At 37.3% G+C, this 25,217-nt stretch overlaps 1 protein-coding gene across 3 annotated transcripts in view; it reads left to right on the top strand.

Moving 5' to 3' along the window:
- GASK1B (golgi associated kinase 1B) overlaps positions 1-25,217 on the top strand; it is a 51,394-nt gene that overhangs the window by 6,723 nt on the left and 19,454 nt on the right. For all 3 annotated transcript variants that reach the window (XM_030816271.1, XM_003257899.4, XM_003257898.4), the window contains one exon: positions 11,610-11,824. In XM_030816271.1, coding sequence (XP_030672131.1) covers positions 11,610-11,824 — 215 coding nt within the window. The remainder of the gene's footprint in view (positions 1-11,609; positions 11,825-25,217) is intronic.

The following is a 25,217-nucleotide window of genomic DNA, read 5'->3' as shown; positions in this document are numbered from 1 at the left end:
CCACCAGCTTCTAATACTTAGGACACGTAATAACATTTTTAGTCCTAAGTCCAGGCTGGGCTTTCTCCTGGAGGATCTCATAAGGAATTGTGGAGGTAATAAAAAATGTTTCTGGTAGCCTCCTTACAATGCAAATTAAAGGTTTACAGGGCTTATTCTTGTGAGAACTATCAATGTGGTGTGTTGGCATCACACTCTAGTGTAATTTGATAATGAGTTTTCTGCAGGAGGAACAATAGGATTTAATTTAGGTATATATTTCTCTGATGATCTGGCTTGGTCTGGGAGTAGATCTTTTAATATTTGAGAGAGTGAGAAGCCAGCAAAGGCTGTAAGTAATCTACCCTAAATGTTGTTTCTGTTCTGACTTTTAATTAATGTTTACAAAAATAAATTTATATCTGGCACCAAGAAAGTGGTTAGTCTGTGTTGCAAGTTGAATTTAGATGTTTAAGTTGTCTTAGTTAATTTTTCTAAGAATCCTATACAGTAGACTTTCTAAACCTCATTTTAGAGCTGAAAGAAAGGCAAGAAGACTGCTCAAGGTCATGTGATGAGTTAGTTGTCCAGCAAAAATTTTTGTCTTCTAACTTCCAAGTCTTTTCTCTTTTCATAAATCTGCTTCCCTCAACAAATGCTTTAAGGGGCCCTAAGGTACATCGTCTTTCTCTGTCACCATAGCCTACTAGAAAGTTTAGTTATTTAATATAATGAAACAGATGACTTATACACTGATGCACAGATATAGCTATGGGAACCTCCTTTTTTTCCTCAAGGAGACAAAGCAACCTTAACCATAACTAAGAGTTATTGAATTTTCCTAGATATATATACCAGGTACCATTCTAAGTACTGTGCTTGCATTATTTCATTAAATCCTCATACAAATTCTGCCAGCTGCACCCAGATGTCATAGAGCCTGGGGACACTGACAAACATTTAACAAATATGGAAGTTGAGGCCCAGAGTAATTATAAAATGAATATGTGATGTGAAAAGGGAGATGTAAAAAGGAATCAAATGCTGTGATTTGAATGATCTGCCTGCCCTAGCCTTTCACATAAAGCTCTCTGTTGATTTAGTCAAAAGACAAAGAGTTCCAATTGTAAAGCTCATCTTTAGGGTTTTTCTAAATTGGCAGAACTGGTGTGGGTGATCCAATCAGCTAGCTCAGTTTAGTTTGGGACAAGATCATGACTGTGTGACTTGATGAGTTCTAGATGATTCTTCTTGAATACAAAAAGATGTGTGAAATTAGTGGACTTACTGGTGTTGTACTTTATAATAGACTATTTTCTGACAGGTTATGCTCCAAGATATCCTAGAAAATGAGAAGGGTGCACTTGAAGAAGGGCAAGATAGTCATTAGGCAGAGCCAGCAGTGTGCCACAATATAAGATCCAACAGTTACCACTGGAGCAGATTTTCATCCTATATGTTTCTGTGTAGGAAGTCTTAAAATGAATTAAAATATAGCATCAAAGGGCCTTAAAATGTTTGTGTGCAATAATGAAGTATTTTTCAATTGTGACAAAGAATCTAGTGTGATGTATCACATAGTATTTACACTGTATTTGATGTGTGTTGTCTATTATACCACCTAACAATTTTACACAGCAGATATTACTCTTATTTTAAATAGGGGAATCCTGAGGTTCAGTGAGCTTATAAAATGTGCCCTACGTCACGTACCTAGAGAGCAATGAAATTGGAATTTGTGCCCAATTCTGTCTCTGACACTGAAGTTTCCTCATGTTGCTTCTGTTAACCCACACTACCTCACAAACATAACTTACTACAATTATGGGATAATGTCAAAAATGTACACATTTTAGCATGATGCTTTCTGATTTTACCACTATGCCAACATTTCTATTTAATTTCTTATTTCTATTCAATAATCTAATATTGACAATATTTTTACTCAAATGCAGTATTGATGTATCATGGTGAACACTGCCACAAGTTTTTTTAATGCAAGCCAAGGTGCCAGTGCTTACCAGATTTTCTTGTTTACCATAAACAATCACGTGTGTATCAATGTGATAAACATATTTGTTTTCTGCCAAATTGTCCTTGCAAGAGTCTCAAATTATTATAAAAGTCACCAGATACTGTGTGGTCCTGATACATTTCGATAATTAAAAAAGCAAAAATATCCTAAAGTATTTATCTAGCATTAGACAAAGCAGACTATGTCCATGTAAAAATCAAGAGAATAAAAACAGAGAAAACCCAGCACCCTTCTGTGATCTTTGATTTAGCAGCTTTGCCAGAGCTTCCCCTGTAGTCTGCACAGTAGTGTGAATGAATCTCGAGGGACACCATTTTGGTAGCATTTAAGCATTGTACTATTTTTCATGCCCAGCATGGAAGATGCATTATGTATGCTTTATTTTTAGGATGCTGCTTTATTGCCACAAAGCTGTCAGACTGAATTAAGGTAGCCTAGTTCCAGGAATTCTGTATGTCAAGGCTGCTTAGATGACAAACTGCAGGCACCCCACAAACTTCCATTTAAATTCATTGTAGATCCCAAGTTGCTCACTGTTTTCCAAGTTGTATTGCCTCTTCGTATTATAAAGTAGGAGAAATATATGGCATGTTTTTCCCTCTCTTTTCAAGCCTATGTGAGCAACACTGTGAGTTCTGGATGAATGTGCAGTTGCCGAGGCAGGGGGATGGCAGCTTTGCATTTTATATTGTTTCAGGCTCTCAGGTAAGGACACAGTCGTTTTGCAGGGAGTGTTGAGAATAACACGGATGTCCTCACAACTTGGGAACATACTGGCTTCCAAATCCTAGAAATCTTTGACATATAGGCAAACTTTCTGAAAATATTTATTTAGGAGTGTGTAATCATGTTTTATTTTTTAAACAGTTGGATTGAAAGTATGTTGTGTTCTTCCTCAGAAAAGCCCTAAGGCTATTTCTTTATGAATCAAATTGAGCTGGTCAGCTTAATACATTCATTCATCAGTGAACAAAAGTTTACTGAGCCTCAGCTCTAAGCAGCGCTGTGCTCCAGTCTCCTCTTGTTTGCTCACTACATAACTTCATAGGCAAACGGGGAACCGGGCAACCTTCTCTGCTGTGCTTCTGTAATTCATCCTTGGTCCCACACTCTGCTGGGATAAAAGGGGCGATTAATGGTTGCCACAGTACCCACTGCATAAGAGATGCATGTGCCTTAACTCCATGCAATCTATTGTCTTCTACAGGATCACATTTATCTTTTCTTCCTTTAACATGTATTTATTGAGCATCTACTATGTGCTAGCCACTATTCTAGTCACTGGGGCTGCATCAGTGAACAAAACAGTCAGGAATCTCTGCTCTCGTGGCACTGACACTAGAGGGCCATGTGTGAGTTCAGTGTTCTGGAGGAAATCTTCCTGTCACCGATGTGAGATTCACTAAGTACCTTCCCAAGCTCAAGGAGGTGGGCTCTTCAGTGGGAGTGAATCTGCTGCTGTCTCTGAGTTGATGTAAGGACCACACAGGTGCAGGAGTGCTAGATAGCTCTTTCTACCTAAGTTAAAAAAGAGTTGTTACAGTTCCAATGTGTTTGTAATCAATTCAATTCAATGGCATTTTTATGTGTGAGGCACTGCCCCAGGTACTAGGGAAAAGTGGTACAGTTTGTAATTTAAATAGCTTTGTGTTTGGGGGTGTGGACGGGCAATGTAGACTCCTTGCAGGTGAATCCTGATTCTGCCACTTGCCAGCTAGGTGACCTGGGATAAGTTACTTAATCTTTTTGTGCTTTATATTTTATTAGCATAATAGGGATAATGATAATAAAAACAATGATGATAACATTACTTACCTTAGAGCTGTCATGAGAATGAAATGAGTTAATATGTATAAAATATAACATTGCTTAACACATACTAACACTTTTTTTTTTTTTCTGAGACAGAGTCTTGCTCTGTTGTCCAGGCTGGAGTGCAGTGGTGCGATCTCGGCTCACTGCAACCTCTGCCTTCTGGGTTCAAGCAATTCTCTTGCCTCAGCCTCCTGAGTAGCTGGGATTACAGGTGCCTGTCACCACGCCCGGCTAATTTTTGTATTTTTAGTAGAAACAGGGTTTCACCATGTTGGCTAGGCTGGTCTCAAACTCCTGACCTCGTGATCCACCTGCCTTGGTTTCCCAAAGTGCTGGGATTACAGGCATGAGCCACTGCGCCCAGCTAACACTCTTGAATGCTACCTTTTTCACGCCATTTCTAAGCTGATGTAGCTCTTTGTGATATGCTTCTTTAGATTTTCTTAGTTGGTTTGTCTAGATTGATGTTTACTTGAGTAGAATAAATGGGCGCCTAAAATTTTCATTTAAAGAAGGACCTTGGAGCTTATAGTGGATAATAACGAGATCTCTTATTTGTGGAGTGCTAGGCAATTTGCATCCATTATCTTATTAAATGTCACAACAGTCCCCTGCATCAGATGATCTTGTACACATTTCCTGAGGGGAAACTGAGGATGAAAGAATAATATATGTTCCCTGAAAGCCTACAGGTAGCGTGCAGTAGGGCTGGGATACAGACATGGGTCAAGAGGACTCCATAGCCTCATTCCTCAAAGCTGTGCTGTACTGCCTCCCACTATCCCTTCACATCATTTGTGAGCCTCCAATGACTGCAGCCTGGGGCTTTCCCAGTTAATCATCCATCCAAATTGCAACCACTTTTCCCATTGCCTTGTCGCCTGATTCCTGAGTGTAGCCATGATGCCTAACTGTTCCCCTTCTCATGATAGTGATCTGGGGTCAGAAGGAGAGAGGCAGTAGTGTTTCCACCACCCCTATTTTCATTGTCCCAGTATATAAGAGATACATGGGAGTGGATAGTTGAGCACAAGCTGGACAGAATGAGGGCATCAAAACCTCTGCACATCCCTGTCTCTATGTCTCAAGCTTTTCTCTAATCCTTCCCAATTCATATTGAGTGAAGACAGTGAAATTACACCTTACTAGGATGTCATGCCAGGCAAATTTTTATTCTGGGTCCATGGACCATTCCTTAGACTCTAAGAGCTATCCATGAACATTAGGGGATTCTGAAAAACTGCATTCAGAATTTTTGAGTGCTTGCTTTGTTCTAGACACTGCATCAAAAGTTGGAGATCCAGAGGACTAAGAAGTAGTCTCTGTTCTTCAGAGCTCTCAGCTTGGAAGACAGGAGACAGTGAAGCAAACCTACCTTACAAAAAAGGTGTGATAAAAACCTCAATGGAGATATTTTTAGGAGGCCCTGTAGGCACAAAGAGGGAGAATTTAGCCTAGAATGTGTGTGTAGGGGGTTGAGTGGGAAATTATAAATACTTTTGGAAGAGGTAATGCCAGAACTGGTTCTTAAAAGTCACTGTGGGTGGTGTGAGAGATGGGATGGGTGCAGAAAGTATAGAGAGAATAGACTATGAAAAACGTGTGAAAGCAGAGTGTATTCAGGAAATTGCAAATAGTTCTGAAAAACAACAGATTAGGGTTTGGGGGTATGATGTGGGTTAAGCTGTGGTAAGTGGAGAATGAGTGTGTTTTATGTCCTGCAAGGAGCCTGGACTTTATCTTGAAGAAAATAGGGAGTCACTGAAGGGTTTGAAGAAAGGGAGTGATGTCATGGGCTTTGCACTGTAAGAAGTAAGAAGGTCACTGAAGTCAGGAATTCATGGCTCCTTTAACTGGATTAACAAATGCTAAATCGCCCAGGACTGAGTCACCCTGATGTGACCAAGATTTCATCTGCAAAATGTGATTGTAGAGTCTGGCACAGTGACCACATCATCACCACCCTCTGAAGTCAAATTTGATTCCTGTTTTTCAAAGTGGAATATTGAGACAGGAAGAGTCTTGGAGTTTCCATTTATACAGCAGAAGTTCAGGGCAGACCTAGAAAGCAGAAGTTACTGCCCATTTGTCAGAACAAAGAACGCTTTGTTTTCAGAGGAGAACTGGCGATTTAGGTTGTTTAGGTAGTTGGTGATGAATGAAGCCACAAGACATTCTCCTTTCCTGCTTCCTTGACTTCACACTTAGCTAACTCCTGAGGAAGTATGGAGATTATTTTAACTCAGTTAGGCCTAGAGAAAACAAACTATGAAGTGAAAAACAGTTAGATAAATAAATATATGAAACGTATTCTGAATCACCCAGAGATATATTTCTTTATTATTTAATTTAATTTTAAGTTGAAAAATAATATTTGTATATGTTTATGGGCACAATGTGATTATTTGATATATGTTTACAATGTGGAATTATTAAATTAGGCTAATTTAAAAATCCATCACCTTACTTTTTTTTAATTTAAATTTTAACTAATTTTTTTTTAGGCTTCTTCAAATCATAGGTTTTTTTGGGGGTGAAACATTGTAAATATATTCTTTTAGTAATTTTGACATATACATTGTATTATTATTTATTATAGTCACCATTCTGTGCAATAGATCACTAAAGCTTATACCTCCTGTCTAACCGAAACTTTGTACCTGTTGATCAACCCTCTTCCCATCTAACCCCCTCTCCCAGCCTCTGGTAGCCACCATTCTACTCTCTACTTTTGAGTTCAACTTTTTTAGATTCCACATATAAGTGAGGTCATGCAGTATTTGTCTTTCTGTGCCTGTATTATTTTGCTTAAAATAGTGTCATCCAGGTTCATCCATGTTGTCACAAATGACAGGATTTCTCCCTTTTTAAAGGATGAATAATAGTACTTCATTAAGTTTATGTAACAAAACACATTTTTCTTATCCATTTTCTGATGATGGACACCTAGGGTTGCTTCCATATCTTGGCTATTATAAATAGTGCTTCAGTGAACATGGGAGTGCACACATCTCTTCGGCATATTGATTTCAATTCCTTTGGATAGATACCCAGAATTAGGATTACTGGTTAGTATGGTAATTCTATTTTTAGTTTCCTGAGAAACTTTCATACTGTTTTCCATCATGGTTGTATTAATGCACATTCCAACCAGCAGTGCTAAGGGTTCCCTTTTCTCCAAACTCTCACCAACACTTGTAATCTTTTTGTCATTTTGATCATAGCCCTTCTAACAGGGGTGAAGTCATATCTTATTGTGGTTTTAATTTGCTCCAGGGCAAGTCCCTAGATTCAGGACTTGTTTGGCCATGTAAAATCTATGCCTGTGTAATCTACAGACTCCTACCTCCCCACCTACTGTTTTTAAAAATCATGAAACCTTATGGAGGTTTATTTCTTTTCGCATTAAAGTTTTCCTTCAATGCATTATTGACAGTTGCAATGGGGCCCAACAGAATTTGCTTCCTATAACAAAGATGCCACTCAAGTTTGACTGGCTTTTGTTTTCTTCAATGGCTATTATAGAGTTGTTTTTAATGAAGGACTTGAGCTGGACTGTCACTTGCTTTTTATCTGGTTCACAAGGAGTCTTGGAACATGGCCCGTGCAAGAGAAAGAACTTTTGATTTCAGAGCTCAAGACTTTTCTTCTCATTTTTGCTCAGTGACAAATGCTCACAGACATTCATAGCTCCACCCAACATGCTTAGCATTCACCTATAATTCCATAAAACCGCTCAGCCAGTGCTCAAAGTGAAGGGCATTTAATAAATCTAGACAAAGAAGATTGTATAAAGCACTCATTCTAAGTGAATTTTCATGTTCATCTTCTCAGAAGAATGTCTTCTTTGTGTTTTTGAATAAAAAACGACTTGGGAGAGCATCAAAATTCAGCAGAAATATTCAGATTTCAGGAAAAAAGAAGCTTTCCTGGCAAGTCTCATTTTTTAGGACAGCTATATAACCTTTAATTCACATGAACACCCACATATCTTTTAAAACCCGCTTTCTCACCACTGTGACAGAATTTTATCTCTTCACTTGTTGAGATTTCTCTAGAGAGTCCAGTACTGCATCATTTTGACAAACCTGAATGTGGAGAGATGAATGCTTCTTATCTCTGAAACACTTCAGGGTAAGTTGCTTCAACCAGTTTCCTGTTTTCAGAGGCAATTTTTCTGTCATCTCTTCAAATCCATCAAGATTCATTTAATTCTTTCAAAAGCCATATATTAAAAGAATTCTCCTCACAGTAGGACTCATTGCTCTGAGATCTGGAGTTATACTGACTACTATTATTACCTGCAAGGGCCACACACACATATATGTAGTAAGAAGGCCTGTATGTGGAAAGGAACCACAGCCATCTGTGACTCAGTCTGTCTTACTGCTCACCATGCTTTCTTCTTGTTCTCTGGAAATCCCCTTTCCTGAGGTGCACTGATTTCTAGCAGGGCAGGAAAGAATGTCTTTATGCGATAGTCGGCCTTCAAAATATTTTGCTGAGGGGAAATGGATGGATTGGGAGAAAAACATAGGCTATTAATTGAAAACCAATTATACTTATCAGCCGAACACTTTCTTTGGCAGTTTGAGAACACCTTTTTAATGATTAGTATAGAAAATGTGTCATTCCAAAAATTTGGTGATCTAAAATAGAGAAATGGTGACTGACATACAGTATACCCATAAACTAAATTAGGGGTTAATGTATAGCCTGTGGGCCAAAAATGGCCTACTGTCCTTTTTTATTTTGTGAACTAAAAATAGTCTCTATAATTTTAAATGATTGACAAAAATCAAAAGATTAGTGATATTGCTATAACCATTAAGACTCATATGAAATTTAAGTTTCAGCATACATAATAAAATGTTAATGGAATAGTTACAACCACTTGTTTATATATTGTCCATGACTGCTTTTGGGCTGCACTGGAGTTAAACGGTTGCATAGTTGAACAGTTGTGATATTTTAGGCCCTCAAAACCTAAAATATTTACTATCTGCCTTTTATAAAATTTGCTGATCACTGGGCTAGATTATTGCATTACAATTAAATTGGTACTATTTAAAAATAATTAAAAGAAATATTTATAGTATAATATTTAGTGAAATAATTATGGCAAACTCTACGTACAAGATGATCCCAAATAGCTTTTTTTCTTTGCATAATTTTTGCCTCTTTCTCCTGGTAGAAGTGTAAGCTCCATGAAAGCAAAAAACTTGACATTTATCTATTTATGTATGTAGCTTCAGGTTCTAGAACAGTGCTTAGTGCACAGTAAATGCTCAAGAAATGGTAAAGGTCAGTTGAAGCCTGATGACTTATGTGATTATGTGATGTATATATGTAATAATCATCAGAGCAAAACCTTTCTGGGGCATGTGTTTATGTTAGGCACCATGCTGGGAATTTTAGATGCACGAACTCATTTCTTCCTAAAAAGGTCAGTTTTGAATGTATGATGTTGCTTCATTTTACAGGTGAGAAAAACAAGGTTTAAAAAGGTTACATAACTTCTCTAACGTTACAAAATGAAGACATAATGTGACCAGAAGTTTGTTGGATTCCAGAGTCTGAGCTCTAACCATAAGTTATACTCTTTAAAAAAAATTCTAGAAGCAGTTTACCTATTCAGATGAGAAAGAAAGGGATAGAAAAATACTGGAGGTAAATATACAAATAACAGAACCAATTACTGGGAGATGAGGTTATAGGTGATTTTTATTTTCTTAGCTATACATTTTTATGTTTTTCTATATTTCATGAAATGAGTGGATTTACCTTTAATTAGTTTTACAATTAGAAACAAATGTTTCTAAAGGGAAGAAAAACAGTCCAGCAGGTTTCAATTGTTTATGTGGATCGTTTCCATATTTCTCCAAAGGCCTTATATGAATTGCTGAGGAAACTGCTGTCCCTCTGACCCGTGTGTTGATTTGTGTTGAAGTTCACTGTTAGGTTTCAACTTCCTTTGAATACCTTCTAGCCCTGAGCATGCAAAGTGCTCTTTGTGTGTGTATAACTTTGGTTCAAAGACACTGATAGAAAGAGCTTCTTGGTGTTTATTTTTAGATGTCTGAAGTACACACCTTTGGAGGCTATGTGTGTGTTTTCTATTTGTATTTGGTTATACTGGCCCAGTGCTGTCTTCCACAGCATGATGGATTGCTTTTACCTGGAATTTATTCTTTTAAAATAAATTGGCATTGTACTTGGGATATACACATTTAAAATTATCTGATATCTAAGAAGATAATTAGGCCCCAGGAACCCCAAATCATTTACTAAGGTAAAAAGACATTGGAAGGAGAGAGAGAGTGCTACAAATGAAGCTCTTTTGTTATAGCTCACATTTCTTTCTCTACTCTTCTCTTAGTTTCGTATCAATGATTGTGGCATATTTTCCATAATCCAATAGACTTTCCACATGCCCTGGCCTACATTGCAAGGCTAAAGGGAGAAAGATTTTTCTTTGAACAGAACTGGAATGCAAATGATTAGAATGATTTAAGTGAACGCTATTAAAACTATTAAGGTTATTATAACACCAAACTCAGGAGTGGTTAGAGAGGAGGACTGTTTCCTGTGTTAAAGACTGGAGATAAGAATTCTACAAGATGGCAAGACAGTAAGGTGGCAAAATAAAAGTTTCTAATAGGCCATAAAGTTATATATTGAGAACATCCAAGGCTATTTAAGAGAGGTTTTAAAAATCCCTGTGACAAGTCTGAACATTCCAGTTGTAATTTCAGAGGCCTCTGTTGTTCAGGCCTGTTAAGAATGAGTTAAGTGGGCTTTATTGGATCTTTGTAATTTAGTTGTTTTTATCAGGCGCATCATTCTGATTTTTGAGTTATAAGCAGAGCTGCTCCACACCATCTCTTTGTGACTTTATTGGGCAGAAATGGGGGCTTGGGAATGATGTTATTGGTTTTAAGCTTGAAGTGTTGTTTAATGTGTCTGGATCATGGTCTTCCTTGTTTATGATTATTTCACTGGGGCCCATAATTCTTTGTAAAGTTTAGCAATGAAAGAAATTGCATTTCTAAACTTCCAAGAGTGAGACAAAACAAATTGAGGGACAAGTTAAAAAAGATCATCTATGAACATGCAGTTGAAGAACTGACATTTGCTTAAATGCACTTTGTTGAGGTTGTGTGTGAATAAATGATCCCTTACCAAGAGCACTGTTGTGCTTGCACAGTTTCTGTCAGGAAAGAAAAAAACCTCTTGCCTCTTTTTTTTCCGTCTTTGGAGATTATAGTGATTGGTGTGAACCATACAATTTCACTTTCAAATTTGCGACTTCTAAAAATTCTTTTTCTTCCTGACATCATAATGTGGCCTCAGAAAATCAGACAGTTGTTATTACAAATAAAGAGCAGCTCCACTCAGACATTGAATAGACAATTATAAATGTCTGGATTCTTTCCCTTTTTGTGGTGGCTGCTTTTAGATGTGGAATAAAACCACATTAACCGTAGGACGTTGTTATTCGTGCTTAGTAGCCTATTCCTGCCACATCTATAAAGTATCTTGTTTAAAATTTTTTTCATTGTCTAACAATAACTTTCTGCTTTATGAGACTTCAAACAGGAAGCATTGAGGTATGAAAGTATTAAAACTTCAGAAGACAAAGGGATCATAAAATATTGTCAAATTATACTCTCACGTTTGATAGGTGAGCGTGAGACTGTGAAAGAGTGAATGACCTGCTCAAAGACACACCCTGAGTCAATAGTGTGCTGAAAGTGTGTTTGTTTTTCTGATTCCATAGATGGCCGCCCATGCCCCATCATTCTCTGGGATGCATCTTTATCTCCAGCAAGTAATGACACCCATTCTTCTGTTAAGCTCACCTGGGGAACTTATCAGCAGTTGCTGAAAAAGAAATGCTGGCAGAATGGCCGAGTACCCAAGCCTGAATCGGGTTGTACTGAAATACATCATCATGAGTGGTCCAAGATGGCACTTTTTGATTTTTTGTTACAGGTAAGTTTATCAAATCAAGCAAACAGTTATCTAAGACTGGCACTGAGTTATATTAGCCTGACACTAAGGAATATTCAGCACCTGGAGTTTTTATGAAGCTGGTGATGACTTCTGTTAGCTTGGTGCAAAAGTAATTGTGGTTTTGGCCCTAACGGCCAAATGTAGATGAGGCCTCCAGGTAGCAGGCTTCAGATAGATGTTCTTATCAGACTTAAAGAGGTGGCAGACTCTTAATCTCTCCTGGACCAGGAAAAAGATCTGGAAAGGGAAGGGGATTCTCTACAGAATGTAGATTTTCTGCACAAAGGACAGCTTGGCAGGGCCATTTCAAAATATATCAAAGAAATACATCTTGGGGTAAAATACTTTGATTTCTTTCAGGGCCCACTGTCTGTCATGCTGGTATCTTATTGCTACAAAGAGAGTCTGTTTTGTCGGTCTTAAGTTCTGTTTTAGTGTTCATGCCGGTCAACTGTGCCTGAATTCCAAAGGGAAGAGTGTATAAGGCGGCATGCCCAACCACCCATTCCCATCATGGCCTGAACTAGTATTCAGGTTTACTTTTATTTTTTAATTTTGATTTTTTTAAATTTCAATAGGTTTTGGGGGGACAGGTGGTGTTTTGTTACATGGGTACATTATTTAGTGGTGATTTCTGAGGTTTTGGTGTACCCATCAACTGATCAGTGTACACTGTACCCAATGTGTAGTCTTTTATCCCTCACTCTCCTCCCATTCTTTCCCCTGAGGCCCCAAAGTCCATTGTTTAATTCTTATGCCTTTGAATCCTCATAGCTTAGCTTCCACTTATGAGTGAGAACATACGATGTTTGGTTTTCCATTCCTGAGTTCCTTCACTTAGAATAATGGTCTCCAATTTTATCCAGGTTGCTGCAAATGCCATTATTTCATACCTCTTTATGTGTCAGTAGTATTCTGTGGTATATATATACCACATTTTCTTTATCCACTTGATTGATGGGCATTTGGTCTGGTTGCATATTTTTGCAATTGCAAATCGTGCTGCTATAAACATGCGTGTGCAAGTGTCTTTTTTGTATCATGACTTCTTTTCCTCTGGGTAGATACCCAGTAGTGGGATTGCTGGATCAAATGGTAGATCTACTTTTAGTTCTTTCAGGAATCTTCACACTGTTTCCCATAGTGGTTGTACTAGTTTACATTCCCACCAGCAGTGCAAACGTGTTCCCTTTTCACCACATCCACACCAACATCTATTATTTTGTATTATGGCCATTCTTGCAGGAATAAGGTGGTATCACATTGTGGTTTTGACTTGTATTTCCCTGATCATTAATGATGTTGAGCATTTTTTCATATGTTTGTTGACCATTTGTATATCTTAAGAGAATTATCTATTCTTGTCCTTGGCCCACTTTTTGATGGGATGGTTTCTTTTTTTTTTTTTTCTTGCTGATTTGTTTGAGTTCCTTGTAGATTCTGGATATTAGTCCTTTGTCATGCATAGTTTGCAAAGATTTTCTCCCACTCTGTGGGTTGTCAGTTTACTCTGCTGATTATTTCTTTTGCTATGCAGAAGGCTTTTAATTTAATTAAGTTCCATCTATTTATCTTTTTTGTTGTTGTTGTTGCAATTTGCTTTTGGGTTCTTGGTCATGAAGCCTTTTCCTAAGCTGATGTCCAGAAAGGTTTTTCAGATGTTATCTTCTGGAATTTTTATGGTTTCAGATTTTATATTTAAGGCTTTCATCCATCTTGAGTTGATTTTTGTATAAGGTAAGAGATGAGGATACAGTTTCATTCTTCTACATGTGGCTTGCCAATTATCCCAACATCAATTGTTGAATAGGGTGTCCTTTACCCACTTTATGTTTTTGTTTGCTTTGTTGAAGATCACTTGGCTGTAAGTATTTGACTTTATTTCTGGGTCCTCTATTCTGTTCCATTGGTCTATGTGCCTGTTTTTATACCAGTATCGTATTGTTTTGGTGACTATAGCCTTATAGTACAGTTTGAAGTCAGGTAATGTGATGGCTCTAGATTTGTTCTTTTTGCTTAGTCCTGCTTTGACTGTGTGGACTCTGTTTTGGTTCTATGAATTTTAGGAGTCTTTTTTCTAGTTCTGTGAAGAATTATGGTGGTATTTTGATGGGAATTGCATTGAATTTGTAGATTGCTTTTAGCAGGATGGCCATTTTCACAATATTAAGTCTACCCATCCAAACACACATCAGATGTGTTACCACTGGTTTGTGTCACCTATGATTTCTTTCAGCACGGTTTTGTAGTTTTCCTTGTAAAGATCTTTTACCTACTTGGTTAAGCATATTCCTAAGTATTTTATTTTATTTTTTGCAGCTATTGTAAAAAGGGTTAAATTCTTGATTTGATTCTCAGCTTGGTTGCTGTTGGTGTATAGCAGAGCTACTGATTTGTGTACATTAATTTTGTATCCCAAAGCTTTACTGAATTCATTTATCAGTTCTAGAAGTTTTTTGGAGGAGTCTTTAGAGTTTTCTAGGTATACAATTATATAATCAGTGAACAGTGACAGTTTGACTTCCTCTTTACTGATTTGGATGTCCTTTATTTCTTTCTCTTTTCTGATTGCTCTGGCTAGGATTTCCAGTATTACGTTGACTAGAAGTGGGGAAAGTGGGATCTTTGTCTTGTTCCAGTTTTCAGGGGGAATGTTTTTAACTTTTCCCCATTCAGTATAATGTTGGCTGTGGGTTTATCATAGATGGCTTTTATTACCTTAAGGTATGTCCCTTCTATGCCAGTTTTGCTGTGGGTTTTAATCATAAATGGATGCTTGATTTTGTGAAATGATTTTTCTGCATTTGTTGAGATAATCATGTGGTTTTTGTTTTTAATTCTGTTTTTGTGGTGTATCGCATTTATTGACTTGCTTGCATATGTTAAACCATCCTTGTATCCCTGGTATGAAACCACTTGATCATGGTGGATTATCTTTTTGGTATGCTGGATTGGTTTAGCTAGTATTTTGCTGAGGATTTTTGCATCTTTGCTCATCAGGGATATTGGTCTGTAGTTTCCTCTTTTTTTCTGTTGTGTCCTTTCCTGGTTTTCCTATTGGGGTGATACTGGCTTCATAGAATGATATAGGGATGATTCCTTCTTTCCCTATCTTATAGTGGAATAGTGTCATAGGATTGGTGCCAATTCTTCTTTGAATGTCTGGTAGAATTCAGCTGTGAATCCATCTGGTCCTGGACTTTTTTGTTAGCAATTTTTTAATTACTGTATTGGTTAGGGTTCTCTAGAGGGACAGAACTAATAGGTTTGATGTATATATGAACAGTTTATTAAGGAGTATTGATTCACACAATCACAAGGTGAAGTCCCACAATAGGCCATCTGCAAGCTGAGGAACAAGGAAGCCAGTCCAAGTCCCCAAATCTCAAAAGCAGGGAAGTCGACAGTGCAGCCTTCAGTCTGTGGCCAAAGGCCTGAGAGACCCTGGCAAACCACTGGTGTAAGTCCAAGTGTCCAAAAGCTGAAGATCTCGGAATCTGATATTTGAGGGCAGGAGCCATCCGGCATGGGAGAAAGATGAAGGCTGGAAGATTCAGCAAGTCAGCTCCTTCCACCTTTTCTGCCTGCTTTATTCTAGCCACGCTGGCAGCTAATTAGATGGTGCCCACCCAGATTGGGGGTGGGTCTGCCTCTCCCAGTCCACTGACTCAAATGTTAATCTCTTTGGCAACACCCTCACAGACACACTCAGGAACAATACTTTGCATTTTTCAATCCAATCAAGTTGACATTCAATATTAACCATCACAATTACTGTTTGAATACTATTGCTTGTTATTGGTCTGTTCAGAGTTTGTATTTCTTCCTAGTTTAATCTAGGAGGGTTGTATATATCCAGGAATTTGTCCATCTCCTCTAGGTTTTGTAGTTTGTGCGCGTAAAGGTGTTTATAGTAGCCTTGAATGATCTTTTCTATTGCTGTGGTATTGGTTGTAGATTGCCCCAGGTTTAGAGGTCAATGCAGTTGGTTGAGGGCTTAGAATTTTATTTTTGGTTCACATCATCCTGCAATAATCATACTCATCATAGCTACCATTTATTGAGCTATGAGGAATAGTCTTACCCCATTGGGGAGGTGAGTAAACTGAGGTTTGATGAGGTTAAGTATCTCACTCAAGTTCTTACAACCACTGAAGGCTGGAGCTGGGATTTGTTGGGATCTGTTGATGGTGAAAGTGTCTTCTTCCAAATATTCCACACTGTGTTTCAATGGTCAGTTGGCCATGTAACTTATTTTCCTTATTTTCTTTCCAATTAAATTTATTGCAAATTTTTCATGAAGATTCTACATTACAGAATAATAAATATTGATCATCTACATAATTGTGTGACTCCTCACATTTTATAAGGTTTTCTTCTGACTCTTTTCTCCCTTTGATAAATATCTCAGGACTTTCTCCACCCCCTTATTCTGATTACTCCCTTTCCTTTCACCCACTTTAGAAAAAAAACTTTTCTGTTGTTGCATTGTTAACTAGTATCTTGTGGAAATTTAGGATGGCCTTAGAACATTTGGAAAACATTATCCTTTTGTTAGTTCATTATTTTGTGAGTGTGAGTAGGAGGAAGAAATTGCAGAAGGACAAAAATGTAGGAAGAAAACCAGTTTAGTACAGAGTCACAGTCTACGAAATAGGAACTTTGATGGAGGAGAGAAGGATCTCTGACGTCAGTGGTGCAGAGACACCAGCAAGGACTGAACTGGGGAGTAGGACATTTGACTTGGCAAGGAGGTGGTCAGCAGCCACCAAGTTCTGCCTCCTTAAAGAGTGTTCAAGAGTCCTGCTATGAGGCTGTAACTGGTTTTAAGCATTGTATATGCATTATCTCATTATTCCATTTTATTAATGTACTAGTTCTGTGAAGTAGGCATCCTTTCTCCATTTTATAGGTAGGAATACTGAAGCACAGAGAAGTTATTATCAAGAACTATGAAGAGTCTGGGATTTTACTTTACTTGGAAGCTAACAAGGTGGTCTGCCACAGGTTGATAGACGTTAGCAGAAGATATGAGACTCCTGGGTCAGAGACAAATGACTTTATTACTTATGATATAGCAGGTGGCATCAGTTTTATGCTCCCTTGCCTCTCAAGTTCTATTGGGGTGATAGAGTGGCCTTGGTGAATGCTTCAGATAGTGTGTTTATGTCACTGCTGAGAGACTCTAAGCTTAGGAAACCCCCCATTCTCTAAGGGGCTGCTAGCTAACCTGCCCAATATTTGCCTCAGATGGATACATTATATTTATTATCTTTGTCAGGAAACAAATCTGCCCTTCATCTCAGAGGGAGATATTCTCTGGTGTGCTGACACTCTTAAAAATACATGCAGAGGCCGAGCGCAGTGGCTCACGCCTGTAATCCCAGCACTTTGGGAGGCTGAGGTGGGCGGATCATGAGGTCAGGAGATCGAGACCATCCTGGCTAACATGGTGAAACCCCGTCTCTACTAAAAATACAAAATATTAGCCAGGCATGGTGGTGGATGCCTGTGGTGCCAGTTACTTGGGAGGCTGAGGCAGGAGAATGGCTTGAACCTGGGAGGCGGAGCTTGCAGTGAGCCGAGATCGCGCCACTGCACTCCAACCTGGGTGACAGAGTGAGACTCTGTCTTAAAAAAAAAAAAAATGCATGCAGAACAAAATCTAAGATGTGCAGAAATGCCATGAAGAATTGTCTCTCAACAATTATCTAACTTGTTCAATGTTACATAGCTAGTAAGTTCCTAAACAGAGATATCATCAAATCTGGCTGATGGTGGATTCCATATTTTTAGCCATTGTTGTATAACTACTACCAAGTTATCCTTGGATTAATGAAACAAGTCAATATGATAAAATGTAATAGTAATAAAGTGGAGAATGAATGAAGGTACCTAGAGTGAAGTAGGTAAAAGTTCTCACTATGAGGTCAAGTGTTTGGGGAGTGGTAAGCAGAGATATTGAAGTTCCTGAGAATGATCAGAAGGACAATGGAAAGTAAATTTTGAACCTGGCAGTGAAGTCTATGAGAAAGGACCTTGAGGTTTGAAGCTGATGAACATCCTAAGAGCTAACCTATTGTGAATACAGGACAAACTCTTATGTTCTCTAGTGATATGTATTTTAATTCTGAACCCCTCAACTAAATCTCATTCTACCCTACTGCCTTTATCATTTTATTTTCTATTGGGGGAAGCTCCATTTATGCAACATCTATTGTGTGTTATAGTGAAGAAAACAACCACAATGGTAGCAAAGTAGTACAACGTGATTATCCTCACTGTCCCACTCTAAGTTTTTTAAAAACTATTTAGTTAAGAAAATATAGTGCATGACACTGCTCAATGAAATAAAAGAGGATACAAACAAATGGAAGAACATTCCATGCTCATGGGTTGGAAGAATCAATATCGTGAAAATGGCCATACTGCCCAAGGTAATTTATAGATTCAATGCCATCCCCATCAAGCTACCAATGACTTTCTTCACAGAATTGGAAAAAACTACTTTAAAGTTCATATGGAACCAAAAAAGAGCCCGCATCGCCAAGTCAATCCTAAGCCAAAAGAACAAAGCTGGAGGCATCACGCTACCTGACTTTAAACTATACTACAAGGCTACAGTAACCAAAACAGCATGGTACTGGTACCACAACAGAGACATAGATCAATGGAACAGAACAGAGCCCTCAGAAATGATGCCGCATATCTACAACTATCTGATCTTTGACAAACCTGACAAAAACAAGAAATGGGGAAAGGATTCCCTATTTAATAAATGGTGCTGGGAAAACTGGCTAGCCATATGTAGAAAGCTGAAACTGGATCCCTTCCTTACACCTTATACAAAAATTAATTCAAATGGATTAAAGACTTATATGTTAGACCTAAAACCATTAAAATCCTACAAGAAAACCTAGGCAATACCATTCAGGACATAGGCGTGGGCAAGGACTTCATGTCTAAAACACCAAAAGCAATGGCAACAAAAGCCAAAATTGACAAATGGGATCTCATTAAACTACAGAGCTTCTGCACAGCAAAAGAAACTACCATCAGAGTGAACAGGCAACCTACAGAATGGGAGAAAATTTTTGCAACCTACTCATCTGACAAAGGGCTAATATCCAGAATCTACAATGAACTCAAATAAATTTACAAGAAAAAAAACAACCCCATCAAAAAGTGGGCGAAGGACATGAACAGACACTTCTCAAAATAAGACATTTATGCAGCCAAAAAACACATGAAGAAATGCTCATCATCACTGGCCATCAGAGAAATGCAAATCAAAACCACAGTGAGATACCATCTCACACCAGTTAGAATGGCCATCATTAAAAAATCAGGAAACAACAGGTGCTGGAGAGGATGTGGAGAAATAGGAACACTTTTACACTGTTGGTGGGACTGTAAACTAGTTCAACCATTGTGGAAGTCAGTGTGGCGATTCCTCAGGGATCTAGAACTAGAAATACCATTTGACCCAGCCATCCCATTACTGGGTATATACCCAAAGGACTATAAATCATGCTGCTATAAAGACACATGCACACGTATGTTTATTGCGGCACTATTCACAATAGCAAAGAGTTGGAACCAACCCAAATGTCCAACAACAATAGACTGGATTAAGAAAATGTGGCACATATACACCATGGAATACTATGCAGCCATAAAAAATGATGAGTTCGTGTCCTTTGTAGGGACATGGATGAAACTGGAAAACATCATTCTCAGTAAACTATTGCAAGGACAAAAAACCAAACACCGCATGTTCTCACTCATAGGTGGGAATTGAACAGTGAGAACTCATGGACACAGGAAGGGGAACATCACACTCTGGGGACTGTTGTGGGGTGGGGGGAGGGGGGAGGGACAGCATTAGGAGATACACCTAATGCTAAATGACGAGTTAATGGGTGCAGGAAATCAACATGGCACATGGATACATATGTAACAAACCTGCACATTGTGCACATGTACCCTAAAACCCTAAAGTATAATAAAAAAAAAAAATATATATATATATATAGTGCATGAAATGAATGATAGATCCAAGGATTGCTGGATGACATAATGTAAGTTCTAATTTTTATGAGGTCAAAAGAGAAGAGCACTTTGCCATAAAATAGTGGAGGAAGAGTTTGAGTAGGATTGTAGGCTGTCAATGATTGAGAGGATAGGGAAAAGCATGAGTAAAAATGTAAGATTGGTACTGTTCTTATAACATTCAGGGCATTCTAAATATACCATTTGAAGCAGAGAGTTCTTTGAGCAGAGTAGTAATGCTTGCTGCCTCTAAGAGACATGATTCAACATAGAGGAAGAGAGATGTTTCTCCAAGATGTGTGTTTACTTTGTAACTTTCTACTGTTCATACATGTTCCTGACTGAACAAGAACAAATTCCAGCTGATCCCCAGTCTTCTTCTGAGTACATCAGCAGCTTTAATCATTATCATGCCTATTGTCTGTGGTCTTTAGGACGAATATGAACATGTGAAATCACTATTAGGAGTTTTCAACAAAAATAAATATTTCAAATCTGTTGCTCCTTCTGCCTGGGGTGGGAGGGCCTTTCTCTTTTTTGATGCTCCATAAGGTTGAGGTCTCTGCAAGACTTTACTAGAACTTATTCAAATTATAACACCAGGATTGGAGCTCCTGATTTTAGCTATGGCTAAAGCACAAAGCTAAAATCAGAAGTTAATCTCATTATTAGAAGTTAATTTGGTTAATATTTACAAAAGTCATACTATTTGTCAAATTATATATACAGGGATAGCAATTGAGAGAATGGACTTCCATATTTTGTTCATTCAATATTTATTTATTTCCCACAGTGCAAAAGGTAAGAGGCCAATTTCTTGTAGATGTTGCAGCATTTTACAATTTCAATAGTAAGGTATGAAAGTACCTCTTTCCTTTTCTCTTACCAACTGTGGGAAGTGGAAAGTAAATTAATATTTTTGCTAATCTTGTAGATGGTGATGGGGTGTTATTTATATTTTTCAGTTTTTCATTTTGAGTGATATTGAGGATATTATATTTTCTTTCCCTTTTTTAAAATAGAGACAGGGTCTCGCTCTGTTCCCCAGGCTGGAGTGCAGTGATGTGATCATAACTCACTGCAACCTCAGACTCTTGGGCTCAAGTGATCCTTCCACCTCAGCCTCCTGAGTAGCTAGGACAACAGGCACATGCCACCACACTTTTTAAAAAATTCAAAAATTATTTTTAGAGACAGGTCTCATCATTGTGCCCAGTCTGGTTTCAAACTCCTGGGCTCAAGCAATCCACCTGCCTTGGCCTCCCAAAATGCTGGGCGTGAGCCACCATACCCAGCCTCTATTTTCAAATATTTATTGATTATTTATATTTTACTTTCTGTGAATTGCTCATTCAAATCATTGTGCTTTTTTATTGTATTCTGTAGCTTTTTCTTATTGATTGATAAAAAGTTTTTGTATATCATGAAAATTAACCTTTGTCAATCCTATGTCTTAAATAATTTTTCTTACTTTGTTGTTTTTCTTTTGACTTGGCTTACAGTAGATCTTACTCCAGAGGAGTTTTGCTTGTTTTTAATAAAATCATATCTTGATTCTTTTACTTCCTGTATTCACCATCATACAAGTTTTTTTTAAATTTAAATTTAATTTTTTTTTTTGAGACAGAGTCTTGCTCTGTTGCCTAGGCTGGCGTGTGTTGATATGATCATAGCTCACTGCAGCCTCAGTCTCCTAACTCAAGTGATCGTTTTGCCTCAGCCTCCTGAGTAGTTGGGACTATGGGTATGCGCCACCATGCCTGGCTAATTTTTTGATTTTCAGTAGAGACAGAGTCTCACTATGTGGCCCAGGCTGGTCTTAAACTCCGGAGCTCAAGTGATGTTCTTGCTTCGTCCTCTCAAAGTGTTGGGATTACAGGCATGAGTCACCGTGCCTGGCCATCAAATGCTTATAGAACATATCAATCAAAAAAGTGTATTGAATAAATAAATAAATGGGCAAACTTAGGCCATTTTTCCTGAATGCCATAGTAAATAGTTATTATTATCTATACACTCTTTCTCATCAATTACACTGAAAATTTTATTTTAAATCAGAATAAATGCTTCATTTAAATGGTATTTAGGAATGTATTGGATGGATATTTGTGAACAATCTTAGAAAAGTTATGCCTGAAGCAATCTAAAATCACTTGCTCTATGATGCCAGAGCAAGAGCAAGGGAATACAGAACCCAGTTGTTAATTTTCTGTACACAGCATTCTTTTTGTTTCACCCATTTAACAAATCTACATTCACAAAGGCTATGCCATTTTACTGGGTCTGTAAAATGTGAGAGAAGCACAAATAATCTTTTATTCTTGAAGCGTGGGGGTATAAACTGCCTAGACAAAAATTCACCTCCATTAGGATGACAAAGAGAAGTATTCTAGAGAGTGTTTGAGTCTCCAAGATTTGGTCAAACTTCTCTCAAAAGATTATATAAAGTAACAGGAACACATTCAGGAGGTAGAAAACTTGCTTTTTGACCAAAGAGACACTGTATTGTATCACTGTATTGTATTGTGTTAGGAACTGGGACTCTGCAGTCAGCTACATTTCAGTACCATTTCTGCTACTACTGATTTAACCTCAAGAAGTTGCTTGAAACTCTCTCTGCAATGGTGTCCTCATCTGTAAAATAGGAATAATAATGGTGCATATATAGAGAGCTATTGAGATGATTAAATATTTTTATATACATAAAGCATTTAGAATGATGCCTAGTACATGGTAGGCACTCAATAAGTATTGCTTATGAATTAAGCAACTGATCATCCAGATATAAGAGTAGAAATAAGTAAGAATTAAATAAACTGTATTATATTATCATTATTTTTATTTATTAAATTATAAGCCATTCCCAAATAATTTCATCTGGACTTTCGTACTTATATTATAGGCCTTCGCCTATTAAGTTTTAATTATTTTTTACTAGTCTGTCTTGACAAACTGTAAATTTCTCAAGGGCAAGTCCCTGTCTTTTTCAACTTCGTAACAATTCTATTAACAGCAGAGTGTCTGGAAATGTCACACTTACTCAGGGCATGGTTTATTGAAAAAAAAAAAACTAGTTATATTAAAATAGTAAGTCCAAAGTATCAGATTAACAATGTTGAAAGTGAAAGATATAAAGTGTTCTCACAATACATGTATATTTAGTTTTGTTAAAGGAAGAGAATTAGAAGTTTAGAAAATAAAAGAATCAAACAAGTAAAAAATATTTAATATTTTCACTGATGTCATTCTTCATATACTTACATTTTCTAAGAATAACTGTTTATTTAATGATAAATTAATGGGTGTTAACATAGAGGTGGACCAACAAAGATATGTCTTGGGAGATATTTTTTCTACCATCAAAAAAAGGCTGCATATATTTCTTTTCACTTGATCGTAACAGACTTTTCTGAGCTCTTATCTGCTCCAGACACTGAGTAGGTTTAGTGCTGGTAATAAAAGATGAATGAGACTATTTCCCAGCCCTCAAGAGTTATACAATCTAGTAGAAGAGACAGATAATCACAGCAGAATATAGCAGGTGTCATAATTAAGAGTAATATTTTATAGAAAGAAATTTCAAGAGCATAGACAGAAAATGTGATATGTAATCCAGAAATGGAAAAACCTGCAGAAATTAGGTGAGTGTAAGAGACGGGAAGAGAATTTATAAGAGAGAGGAATTTTAGCAAAGGGTTGAAGGTATGAAAAAGTTCACTGAGTGGGAGAAATGGTGCTTACAGAAATATCCTGTTCCCTAAAGGTGATTTTCTCTCAGATGGCTGCAATAAACTTATATTCATAAATTCAACAGACAACAAGAATATGAGTTGGTATGCCTTACCTCCTAGATTTGTCTCTTTTAACTTAACTCTGTCCTCCTAATTCTTACCTGACTTCTAAAGAATTATTTCCTGAATCTAATGAATTAGATTAAGAGGTGTTCATCTTTGTCCTACTTTCTCCTATTTTTGATTCTGTGCATTTCTTTTCCCCACTTAATGGTGTGATAAAAGTAAGAATAAAAATTCCAACCAATCATTGTTGAAACAAGAGGGAACTTACTACTGTTCATGGAAAGATCTTTGTTTCTGCAGGAACATCCTATGTGCATAACAAAGAAAGTTTCCAACTATGGCCCCCTTGATAAATGATGAGGATTTTTCTCCTGCTTGATGGTCAAGGGTCTTGCTGCCAGCTGTCAGAGGCGAGTAAGGAAACACACTCACAGTCAGGTGCTATGACAGCAAGAGACATAGTGCGCCAGGGTCCTGGACATTGGGATTTCAAATAGTTTGGGTTGGTTTTATTGTTTTGCTGAATCAGAATACTGCCAAACTAAATGACCTCTAGCCATGTAGTTATTGGTAAGTTCAAGCAAACGAATGAAATAGTTTCACATTTGTTTTCAAGCAAACAGTGAGAGATGATGTAGCTGGATGTTGTCTTGGCTTCAGGTAGCAAAGAAAGTCTGGGATTAGTTGTCAGTATTGAGTAGCATGCTTAATTGGCGGATCTAGGGAGCAAAAACTATCAAGAATCAGAGGGTTTAGAGAACAATATATTTCTGCTTTTTATTGTTTTTGAGGCATCTTCCCAATTTCTTTTTATGGAGGTAATTAGAGTGGTTCACTTGGTCACAAGGAATCACTTACTAAGGTAAAGGATATGGGAATGTATGATGCTAGGGATTAAAAATGACAAATTCCAAATTTTCAGGTATGGACATGCTAAGCACTGAATGGTATTGTGGTTATTACAGACTTTTAATAGTGTACAACTAGGTTTGTCATAAATGAAATTCAAAAGTCTGACTTAGACACAGTTTCTACTTATATATTTCCATAGTTTGTCACTAGGAGAAATTATTTTGGTATTGATGATGTTTCTTAAGATAATTAATGATACTACTTAATAAAATAATGATGTTATCTTACTTAAGGAAGCTTCAGAAGACTTTCCAAATTTTCTGGCAACATTACAATCTTATTCTTCTGAGTACTGCTTGCAATAAGTGAGCATATTGGCCAGAAAACTTGGTATTTATTGGGGACCTATGATGTGTTCATTGCTTTATATGTTTAGATGTGTAGAGACAGGGAAAGTGATGTAAAATAAGTACATATACAGATCTACTTATGATATCAAGGAACATGAATTTTTTTTGCAGGGAATAATGTAAACAAATGGTAAAGCATGACAAAAAAGTAGAATTTTATCAAAGAAGGGTTTGGGCTATTTTAATATTAGTAACAGGGACATTTGACTTATATTTTTATTCTATTCAATTATTTTATTATGGTGTTTATTTATGACACTG

The sequence above is a fragment of the Nomascus leucogenys genome, chromosome 7b (assembly GCF_006542625.1).
Source record: "Nomascus leucogenys isolate Asia chromosome 7b, Asia_NLE_v1, whole genome shotgun sequence".
In the NCBI taxonomy this organism is placed as follows: domain Eukaryota; kingdom Metazoa; phylum Chordata; class Mammalia; order Primates; family Hylobatidae; genus Nomascus; species Nomascus leucogenys.
The sequence above is the reverse complement of the archived record's forward strand: the minus strand, read 5'-3'. Positions and strand labels throughout refer to the sequence as shown.